The sequence below is a fragment of the Strix uralensis genome, chromosome 2, assembly GCF_047716275.1.
Source record: "Strix uralensis isolate ZFMK-TIS-50842 chromosome 2, bStrUra1, whole genome shotgun sequence".
NCBI classification, from domain to species: domain Eukaryota; kingdom Metazoa; phylum Chordata; class Aves; order Strigiformes; family Strigidae; genus Strix; species Strix uralensis.
In genome coordinates, this window is record NC_133973.1 from 123,111,782 (window position 1) to 123,123,887 (window position 12,106).

The 12,106-nt window shown below is 34.0% G+C and overlaps 1 protein-coding gene across 2 annotated transcripts in view; it reads right to left on the minus strand.

The window, feature by feature from the left end:
* DYNC2H1 (dynein cytoplasmic 2 heavy chain 1) overlaps window positions 1-12,106 on the minus strand; it is a 187,464-nt gene that overhangs the window by 168,011 nt on the left and 7,347 nt on the right. For both annotated transcript variants that reach the window (XM_074860186.1, XM_074860188.1), the window contains exons 11-20: window positions 10,996-11,171; window positions 9,427-9,622; window positions 8,144-8,239; window positions 6,173-6,325; window positions 5,964-6,062; window positions 3,708-3,847; window positions 3,388-3,616; window positions 2,746-2,873; window positions 1,372-1,487; window positions 56-183 (exon numbers count right to left, since the gene is read on the minus strand). In XM_074860186.1, coding sequence (XP_074716287.1) covers window positions 56-183; window positions 1,372-1,487; window positions 2,746-2,873; window positions 3,388-3,616; window positions 3,708-3,847; window positions 5,964-6,062; window positions 6,173-6,325; window positions 8,144-8,239; window positions 9,427-9,622; window positions 10,996-11,171 — 1,461 coding nt within the window. The remainder of the gene's footprint in view (window positions 1-55; window positions 184-1,371; window positions 1,488-2,745; window positions 2,874-3,387; window positions 3,617-3,707; window positions 3,848-5,963; window positions 6,063-6,172; window positions 6,326-8,143; window positions 8,240-9,426; window positions 9,623-10,995; window positions 11,172-12,106) is intronic.

Below are 12,106 nucleotides of genomic sequence, written 5' to 3' on the forward strand. Positions count from 1 at the left end.
GAAAGCAATTACATTTTTTGATAGCTGCTCTGGATATGATAAAATAGTATCTTACCCCTTCTTTTCGTTCATGTAGATTTAAATATTTTAAATTGTCTTCTGCTATCTCCTCTACAGTCTGGGGCCTAATCACTAATGTTTCCATGGCATCAGTGAGAAATGAAGAAACATCACATAGGTGACCTATATAAAGGTGGAAAACAAAGTTATCATGGAGAAAATATTTGTAGTAATAGACAAATGTACTGTGATACAACATTGTCATAAGACACGATAATGTACACAATGTATTTGCTTTAAAAATTGCAGTCCCCAATCTTATATGCTGCTTCAACAAAAATTGCACATTTGTGTTTACACATAGCTCTTTTAACATAATCCATTCAGTGTACGATTTAGTCCTTAAGTATCAGAGTCCTTTCTGAAACTTAAACATGAATACGTAAGGCATACATTTATACACTTCCAAAATCTGTATAGGTCTTTTTTGGGTAAATGAAGAAAAACAGATGTTAAAATTGCTTTTGTGGTTTGTTTTTTTTTTTAAAGAAACTAACTAACTAAAACCACCTTGCTTTAAATATTGAAAAGATTCACAAACAAAACCCTAATTAAGTTATAACATTGTATTTTCCTACCAAGGAAGACCTTTTTGCTACTGAGAAAGGAGTTGTACAATTTCAGGGAATAATACATCTTGCAGGAAACAATTCATCTTTCAGGCTATAGAAATAATTCACTTTCTGCACAAGCCCTGTTCTCTGTTTCCTGTGCTGATTGTTACATTTAAAGCACAAAGCACTGGTATTTCTGATCATCTACACCTTATTCCATTTTGTCTCTACTGGTTCCAGACATAGATAGACTACCCAGAAACAGGGAAATATTTTGCACTCTTTAACACTCTGCCTTTTGACAATCTAAGTGACAAGTAACTCTATGGAATAAGTCTAGATTATTTAAGACTCTTCATGAAGTATTTCAATTTGTGAAAAAAAAATCTAGTAATATTTTCTAGTTACAGCATTTCATGATACCTCCTTCAATTACCCTCAAACACATAAGAAATTTTCTTCCCTGAAATGACAAAGAAATTTCTCTTCAGACAACAGAAACAAGTAAAAAAATGTTCATATGTATTCTTTTACATCTGGAACAGATGTGGCCAAAACAAGTGAATGGGAAAGATGCACATGGACATCAAGGGGTCTTAGGTGAAAAATTAGTAACAGATTATTTTCTCTGCGCTGTGATTTCTGCAGCTCACTGTGCCCAAGACTAAAATATTTTTTAAAAATAGTATTTACATTAACACAAATGTCCACAAGAACAACAGAAACAAGAAAAATACTATTCATTAAAGTTATTTACCTTGAATAGATTTCCTCAAAGAAATTACAAGAACATCATAAAGCTTCTGGATGAAATCATCAATGACAGTTTTCACAGGGTTGCAATTAACAGTTAAACAATCTATCCTGATGGTGCTTCAAAACAAAAGATTAAAAAATAGCAAATATTCAGTAGTATACTTACATGTCAATATCTCTTAAGATCTGTGCACATCTATAGTTTACTCTGATTTTGTAGCATAGTAAGAAAAAATTTCCCTTATATTTCTACAAATAAAAGTCATAACTTACTGGGAAAATTACTCATAGTATTGAAAAATTTCTAACCATTATGCATATATATGCAGTTTTATGGGGACTAAGGTCTAATGCTCTGCTCCTCCAAATAGTTAGAAAATTGCTTGATTTTATATAACCAATGTCATTAAATTCAAAAGGACTATTTCTATACTCAAAAAGAAAAATATTTTAATTATTTGTACAGTCATGTCTTTAAATCTCTAATTTCCATGAGAATTTACTAACCCGAGCTTCAGTAGGCCTCAGAACAAAAGAAAAGTCATACTGAGTCATTTCAAGGCCCCATATCTAATATCTCACAGTGACCATAAGTAGACACCTAAAGAACACTAAGAAAAAGGGCTACCTTATTTGATACCTTCCTGAGTATCCTCCCTCAACTTCAATTACTTTCAACTCATGGCACTTCATAACCACATGTGGTTTCTGGCTATAATACATGTCAGCCAATTTCTCTCCTATTCACCCCAGTCTGTCCTTGCACTCACGAAAATCTTTACTACTCTGAGTATCGCTTAGCCAACAAGTTCTACCAGTCCATTCTCCTGCATGAAATCTCACCTGTTTTTCCTTGTTCTGAACATGATTCTAACCAGTTTTATTTGAGAACTCTAACCATGAAATACACTAAATTCCATATGAATAGATGTAAGAATAAAAGCCTACACTAGCATATCTTAAACTAAAAGTTATAAGAGGTAATCAAGTGTTTCAACACAGGAACTATTTCATGTATAAACATTTACTAAATTTGTTCCTAACTGCCATATATACTTCACATGTACAGGACTTAGCTAAAAGAACTGTTAAAATATCACTGTGTTTTGTAGTATTTCAGAATCAGACATGAATTTTGAGGGGGTTTCCCATCATATCAAAGGAAGACATTGAAAGTTTGCAGAGAAGGCTGCGCAGATAAAAGGAAGTGTCTAAAAATAAAACTGGAAAACAAAAATCTAAACATTTTAAAAGTACACCAATATCTTAAAACCACTTGAAATACTATCTCCATGTAAAAATAATATTTCTATTTTACTATTACCTTTAAAGTGTCTGACAGAATACAAAACAAAAGAATAGAGTTACATTATACCTTGGAAGACGTTCTGCTTCTTTCCCTCTCACTTTTAATGCTTTGAAGTTTTTTTCCCAGTCCTGTTTGCTAGAAAGATGTGTCTTCACCAGAGTTTCCATATCTACTTGGCCAATTACGATCCATTCCTTCTCAACATTATTTTTGATTTCATGGAAAAGAAATATTTTCCAGACTAGAAAACTCTCTTTCTCAATAACATTAAATTACTTTAATAATGTTTTCAAGCTACATTCTCTTTAACCTTTGTGCTCATTCAATTACTTACAGATTCTCTTGGTGCAAAAATCAGGAGGTACAAAGTGGTTTAACATATTCACACATTTAAGGATAATCAAAACAGATTTTGAACAAGAGTAAAAAGACAACTATAATACTGAGATCTGAATGGGAACTGTATGTATGCTTCAAGTTAGGTATGTGCTTAAGTGGTTGGCTTAACATGGATGAACTTACTAAGCTTTTGCTTATAAGCCTGCAGAAAAGGACAATAATGCATAAATGTCATTGCTCAGTTACTTCTAGAATGTCCAAGGACAATAATGCACAAATGTCATTGCCCAGTTACTTCTAGAATGTCTGAAGCCTAAAATGATACAAATCTTAAAAAAAATGCATGAGTCAGCCAAATATTGAAAATACCTTGAATTGATCAGAAACATCTGTCAGCCTTCTGAACAAATCCTCTGCTTTACTGAAAGCAGTCAGAAATCCATTTGCATTTCTTTCGGTCATAACAGTGAATATAGACTCTTCTTCTGCTTCACTTACTCCCCTAAACTGATTTGGAATGGAGATGAATCTCTTCATTTCTCTATAATATCTGGCTCGTACTTCTTCAAAAGGAGGTCTGAATTGCAACCGGCCTTGCCTAAAAAGTGAAAAAAATCATAAAAAAACTAATATTTGAATGTAACCTGAGCCAGAATACTTTCTTAATAGGAAAAAAGAAAATATCTTACTTGAATGTCAGATCAATATTTATTTCTGGTAAATTCTCATTGAGTGCTTCTAAACCCATTTGATACTGATGCTCCAGAGCTTTGTAAAGTTGATGATTCCAGTGCTGTCTCCAAGCTTTCATATCACATGGTTTGAAACCCTAAAATTTAACAATGTTTATTTTTATTTTTATTTTACTGTATTCTTCAAACCATAATTATAAGCTGAAACGGAGCATAGTACAATGCCTGAAGACCAGGTTCGTAGTAAATTCAAAGTATCACACTACTGGAACAGGCTCCCAAGGAAAGTCGTCATGGCACAAAGCCTGACAGAGTTCAAGGAGCATCTGGACGATGCTCTTAGTCATAGGGTTTAGTTTTAGGTAGTCCTGCAAGGAGCAGGCAGTTGGACTCGATGATCCTTGTAGGTCCCTTCCAACTCAAGATATTCTATGATTCTATGATCAGTTTTACTATTAAGAAGATCTACAGCTATTATGTTTATTTCAAATTAATATAGGAATAAAAAAAAAATATATCCAAATCAAACCAGTCACTCTGGCAGTTCAGCATCACAACTTCACTGAGGTTCATCACCCATTGGTTTACTATAAGATTTTTCAAGGTTACTCTAAAATGCCCGGGACTCTGCTAGAAATAAGATACAGAGCTGGCTGAATGAGAAATCTAAACCTGTATCACACCTTTTATTTTCTTATGATATGTAAGCTACATGATAAACAGTATTTCAGAAAATTTTTGTGTGTTTCCACAGATCAACGTTAACTAATAAGTAGATATAAGATTTTATCTTAAAGAATTCAGATTTTCATTGGAATCTGCTACATTGCACTGGAGGAACATGTAAAGCTGTGTCACACACTCAAGTCTGTAAATGGTCACTTGTAAGCCATCCAGGGATTTTCAAAAGAGCAACACAAGTTAAAAAGAATTAGAAACTTCTTCCAGCTTAACAGGTTCTCTTTTATTTAATTGGATAGAGATTTTCAGCCTGGGCTTTGGAGGCAGTCCAAGGTTGCCGCAAGAAGCTACACAGTTAAGGTCTGCCCTACAGCTCAAGGCTGCCCAGAGGAACTCTTGCAACTGAAAGAATCAAGAGATTAAGAAAACCTGAAATTGTATCAATTAAGCCTTCAGATAATTATAAATAGGGGTTTTAAAGAAATATCTAAAATTTTGATGACAACAACAGTAAGACTATACCATCTTGTAATTTTGGATGGTGAAAACAGGATACACTTGGTTAAGTTTTATCACTTTTAGTCAAGGATTAAAAAAAAGTGACTGAATGCAGTTTAGTTAATTTTCCAAATAAAATATCCCGTAACCAAAACAATTTTCAAACATCTTAAAGCAAATAGAGACTATTCTTTTTCACAAAATATACTGACTTCAAGATTAAAATTTGCAAACTAAATTTCAAAAGAAATTACAAACCAAAAGCTGAATCAGTGTACTTATTTATCATTCATATTATCTTGAAAAGATGGAAAAAAATGAAAGAAAAATACAATGAAAATACTGCATTTATTTGACTGGCAAATACCAACTAAAATAATCTGGGTTTGCATTACAAAGGCTAAGAACACCACATCCATCTAAGAATGCAGACCTGTTATTGCTGAAAGCTATAGGAAAAATTAAACTGACTTGAATGATACCTCAAAATAGCCTAGCTGATAGTAATATCATCTAATTTCTTTGATAAGATTATATTCTTAATCAAAATCTTCATCATTTTAATCAATAATCTTAAGGGTCTTTTCCAACCTAAATGACTCTATGATTCTATTCTAAAAGTTCACAGTTGATAAAACAGCAAATTAAAATGTGGCTTTTTCATTATTTCAGGCAGAAAAGTATTTTAATTCTAAATTGTAAAATTTGTTCTATTCTGCCTGGGGATCACTCATATTTGTACCAATTTCTTTAATCTACCTTGTGTTAATGTCTCAGACACAACTGATCCACGTGACCTAAGGTTTTCCCATTTCTTCATATAACTCCTGTCATCTGACCAAGTGTTATTCTTCTCCCATTACTAGTATGACATTAAAAAAAATATTCTTCTCACCCTCCTCATCTGAGATTTACCTCACATCTGGTATCAGCTAGTACACAGTCAGTTTTCCTGAGCTAGCTAGTAACTCCTTAATCAAAATTAATTCAATTATGCTCTCTTTGAGTCTTAAATCTTAACTACTGTTGAAAAATCAAATGTTCACAGTTTGCAATATGATAATGAAACCCTACCTGTGACTCGAGGCTGGCAAAACCAGTTCTGAGCTCCTGGAGTCCACCTTTCCAACGCTGCTGCTGACGAAGTAGATCAATATTCATGAGCGATATAACCTGTTAAAAGAATTTTAAACGATAATAAACATATTCATCACCACATAAATGAAAGAAAGGGTAAAGCAAGTTGTAACAGACATAATTTTAATTTCATCTGGAAAACATACCTTTTCAATGAAGTTTGTGTGCCACTTTCTTAGTTTTCTGTTTTCAGTGGAAAGACGTTCAGCAGCAGCTTGGAGTTTTTGGATATAAACTTCCAATTCTCTAGGATTATCCCATGTTATTTGAGCTTTTCCTCCAGGACCAGATTTTGAGTGCTTGAAAAACATACAAGATTTCTAAGATTTAATGACAAATATAGTCTAACAGCTAGCATATAGGAAGTCATAACATGAGAAAGATGGTTTTACTCCTAGTAAAAAATGGAGGACCTCCCTCTCATTACTAGAGACAGAATAATGTGGCAAATCACAGACATGCAGGCATATCATTATAGCTACATCAACGTACTGGGGAAGGATTAATGCCAGACTCTTAACACAGCTTGAAACAAATTCACTGATGTTGAGACTCCTGCCCCACAAACATAAGCAGACATCTTAAGCTGAGAGGACACCTTAAACTTCGCCCTCCCACTTTGTTCTGCACAGACCAAAAACCAAAATGTGACATTAGTAATTGCTACCCAACTTCACCTGCTTATCATGAAATATTTTTTTAAAATTACACTGTAAAATTCCACTGACTCATAAGCAGCTTTGGGGAGTTCCACTTATCTGGGCTTTTTATCAAGATTCTGGGAGTTTTATGCATTTTGCTACATTTACAGTAGAAAATCAGAAGACAAAAGCATCTGAAGTTCCACAGCTGGACCTAATCCTAAAAGATGTGGGGCAGAAATCATGTCAAGTAGGAGAATATGTTGTGGCTTTGAACACTTCTGCATCATCACTGTCTTAGGGTCTGCACACTAAAGGAATCTGTGTCATAATCTGCAGCCAGACCACAGAAAATTTAATTTTTCCAGGACACTTTTGAACCTACAGTTTGGCCTGGAGTCTCCACCATTTTGTGTGAACTAATCCCAACTGCAAACATCCCTTCTACTTTCAGCCCCACTCTTATACTCTGTCCTGCAAAATAGTTCTCAGAAGCGAGTTTCCAATTGGTTTTGTAATGCTTGCTCTGGAGCATTATTCTCCTGCCCAGTACAGAGTTTATGGTCATGTTATAATTCTCCAGCCATCCTCACACAGTTAAGAGTGTTAGAAGAGAGTGGAGTGCTTCAAACTGATCAAAACCAGTAAACTGAAATTCATGATATACAACATGTTTCTCCAGACATAAAATAGAGATATGGTGTTTAAAAACTGTAGATTGTGGTATAGCTTTTAGGTTCATATTGTCCCTTCAAAGCAGAAAAAATAAACAAATTCCTCCAAATTGCTCCAAATTCCTTAAAAGAATCTAAAACTTCTTTAAGTTTAGTGAACTTCCTAGCAATTACAAAAAAAAAAAAAAACACCTCTTCTCAGAGCAACTATATTATGTCTGAACACCAGCTCACTGTAACAAACTACATGCATAAGTTAATAATCAGGTAGATCCACAGATTCTTTGTTCTTAATCTAAAACAGAAACCATCCACTTTCAACCTATTTCATGTTTCAAAACATGAACTAGAAATATTCAAGAGCATTACAAAATCCATAGACATTTAGTAACAGTCAAAACAGTGAAACCATTCCTTAATACTAATTTATCTCCAGAATAAAGTATATGTCATTTTTACTAAAATAGACCAAAATAATATTTAGAACTGTTAAAACAGGAGTTACATTCCCAGCTATTAAGGAATTGACCACACTGTGATTCATGTGTAAAATCAAACACTAAAAATAATTCCCGAGAGAGCACATTACACTAATATCCAAAGTAAAAAGGAGTAAGCAGTTGTTTAAATGACAAGATCAAAAAAAGGCCCACTGATTTCAATAAATGCTAATTAAAAAGATGGTGTTGCTTGTATGGGAAGGCTGCAGTTAAAAAGTCCAGCAATAACACAGAAAAAGCATCACAGAATATGCATAGATACCACTGAAATTAGAAATATAATGAGAGGGGAATTCTTTCACCTTAATTATCTGTTCAAATGCTAGAGCAGACTGTAACATCATTGGCTTCTGACTCTCAATCATTTGTTGATCAATAGAATTATAAAAATGAGCCACCTGTAAAAATGGAGAGATTAGATTTACAAGAACAGATAAAAATATTTATATGCCAATACAGGTAATGCAGGATATTTCTGAAAGTATTGCCCAATCAATACCATTAAGAAATGGGAATTACCTATACTAGTAAATTGTTTACAAAATTAAAGTATATGTGCAATGCTGATGTGATCCTATCTTCTTCTAGTGATGAATTCTAATAGCAAAAAAGACTGCTACTTACACATGTCTGATGTGATTATACTTCACCTTAAGTGAAATAAGTTCAGTCTCTGGTTTATTATAAGCAGAACAGTTCAACTATTTTATGCAAATGTAGGCATCTAGTGGCATTTCAGAGGCCTTCAAGTATCCAAGACATCTGCCAGGATATGGCACAAGACCTAAAAAACATCTATTTACTTCCAGATTTGCAGCTGGAACAAGAGGGATACCCTACAACTCAGTTTAGTTGTCCACATATAGACATCTAGCACCTTCTGAGATCACTATGGTTTCCACTTGGGCACCTGTCAATGATCCAGATGCACGGGTATCTTGTAGGTCTTGTGTCATCTCTGCCTTAGCTGTGCAGGTATCTCAGATACCAATGACACCTCCTGTGAAACTGAATTGAGCCTGTGTATCTACATAAGAATTTTTACCAATATATACATATTCATTCTTGCATCCTACAGTAACAGAAGAAAACTTGACATGGTCTTTCAACTGAAATATCAACCAAATAAAAATCGAGTCCAATCAGAAAATAACCCCCCAAAAACACAAACACACATTTCCATTAAAATACTTATTAATATATTTTCAGTTGAAAACTAGCAACGGTGAGGACAAGCTGGTCCATTTTATGACATTTTTCTTCAGTTATAATAATTGGAAACTGAGACTACAATCAGAAGATCAATGAATTAATTATTTTTGTATATTCATACAGTAACTTCACATGGCTTTAATACTATAATTCATTTGGTTTCAAAAGAAGATACATTCCAAAATTGCAAAGCACTTCTTTATTTTTGTTTTCTTTTAAGGACTTAGCTAATTTGTTCAAGGAACAAGTCGCTTTCATACAGACAAACACCAAAAAGCTCAACCACAGAGTCAGAAAAGAATAGTCTAGAAAGGTTCTATTACTAAAGCTGAGAAGTCAGAACAGGAAGTTATTATGGCATCTAATATTATACCTGTTTGAGGATGACCGCCTGCTTACAGAACTTTTGTGCAGTGTTTGCAACATGCTGTATTTTAGCTGGTATAGCAAAACCAAGTGCTGATAGCTGACGTACTTCTCTTAGGAGAGTCACCAAACGATCTGAATAAAGTATATTTAATGTTCCAAAAATGTGATCCAACTCCATTACGGGACTATTAGCTTGGATGCTAAACCAAAATCAAATTAAACATATTATTGAATATAATTTGATATTGATCTGTTTTAAGGTGCACTTTATAATACTAAAATAAACAATTTTTAAAAGCTTGATGTCATTCTATTACATTTTTCTATGTTTATTAACATTTTAATTCCCATAAATTATTCCAGTAACCTTTCTCCTAATTCAAAACCAGTGAAGACAAGAAGAAATGAACAATGTCTATTGGTTTTGCTCACAAAGTTTTTCTGGCTTGTTACAATAGTTAACATGTAACTCACAGCCAGACAGTATTTCTCAAATACACTGGATCCATCATACTCTCTCAAGCAGGCACTTTACAGGCACCAGCCTTCAGCACTGCAAAGGGGAAGAAGTTCTCTGAGGCAATCAGTCCAAGTACGAGGACTTGGACCAGTGGAACATTTTGGTATAGACAATCAGATGCTAATAGGAACATCAGACTATCTTTAGATTTTACTCCTTTTTTTTCCTACTGTAGTAACGCTTCTACCACCATCCTTCCGGGCTTCTTTCACAAATACTTCAGCTTTACTCATTTTTCACTTTTTTCTCATCTTTTTCTAGTTCACACATTCATTGCATTCCCCTTTGCAGTGAGCTACCTCTTTTCCTTTTAATTAATCTCTTCACATCTTCTAAAATCTCACAATAACAAAATTCTATGGTACTAGCAAGTTAGATGGCTGTTATATATTGCAGTGCTGAATCTGCTTATTTGTTATATTTCAGTGCTTTTCATAAAATAAAAGTTTACCATAAGTATCAACTCCTGTATCCTCTGAAACTGTGGACATATTCTTTTTTCAAATAAAGTTTGCAACACTCAGAGATGCAGAGAGAAGCTGTGTGGCAAATCAATTTAAAAAATATTAAAATATATTTTAATATCCCATGAAGTAATTTCATTATTTTGGGGAATACAATTCATGAGGTTTAAATTGATTTTCTTACCCTTCTTTCATCTGCTCTATTTAGACTGCAGAATTTCTTGTGAATAACAATTAATTTGCTACTCTACGTGTGTCATCTGTGTATCACAGTTATACTCTAATCTCATCTGGTTTCTAGACATTATACTATATGAATTACAATGGATAGCAAGTAGTAACAAGCAAACCAAACATGTCTTTCATTTCAGGTGTTAATAGAAAGTACAAGTTTAGTTATGAACACTGTCCTGCATACTTCACCTTACCAACCAAGCCTGGCAGGATGATGAAATAATAAATTCTTCCATTTTGCTTCTCCGCTCCATCTCAATTCTGTAAAATTTTTTATTCCCTTCGTCAAGTTCTACTGAACTTCACCACGCTACAGATTTCATCATAAACATTATTTAAACAAGAATGTATTTACCAAAGTCCTGACTTAGGATTTGATAATTCTGACTGGATATTCCTAGACCAATCATCAAATTGTTCTTGTTCATATACTTTTAACTGTTCCAGAAAAGAATCTGTACTTCGATGAAAAGTTTGAAATCCAGGTAAGTCAGACAGAAGAGCCTCTGCCAGCTTGATAGCATCATCCACCTTAAACAGAATCACAAAGAAAAGAAGATTAATTTCCCAGTATTCAACCAGAAAAGAAAAATCACCACAATAAAAATCAGTATTACAAAACATCCAAGTGGGATTCAAAAACCAATTAGAAAAAAAAAAGTAATCCTGAATTGTGTCCCAGATGTTCAAACTCCCATTACAGTAAATTGGGTCTGAATAAGTCCACCACAGCTGTCTGCCACTACTAAGATACCCCAAAGTATCCCACCTGGTCTTTAGTTAATACTCCATAAAGGTACAGATCTGCCATGTGTCTTTTGTTGTTATCTGTTTGTCCATGCCAATACACAAAGATATTTCAAATGGGATTTCACATCTACATGTGGACAAATTAAGCAAAACCCTAGCCAGTACAATCATGGAGATTTGAGAGCAAGTAAAAAATTTAGCACAGCCTAGAATAGACACACAACTGACACACATCAGCTGAACTGCTCTCTAAGTCTTTAGCAGACCAAGCACATGAAAGAATTGTGAGACCCCGGCTGCTGCTGTTCTCTCTGCAGGACACAACAAAGTAACACCTTTAAGACCTCCACCCCTTGTCTCATTCAATTGAAATGGGCCCTTGAGATTTCTGCAAATCACAGGGGAGTGCTAAAAAATGGGCTAACAGCTAGTCTGGGATAAGTAACTTCTATTCTCATTCTAATCTATACTTACTGTAAATGACACTTACGTTTACAGAAAATATTTTGCTTGTAACTAGTCAATACTTTCCAAAAAAAGTTCCAGAGTTTCCAGCTAAAGTGTAAATACAAAGTAACAAAAATAACTTGCCAAAATAGTCAAGTATTTTTTAAATTCATTCTGTTGTAAGGGAACACAGAATCGTTTGATATTTACTTTTACTACAGTCTCTGTAGTAAATTCTCTGGCAGGCACTGACTCAAAAAAGTACCACC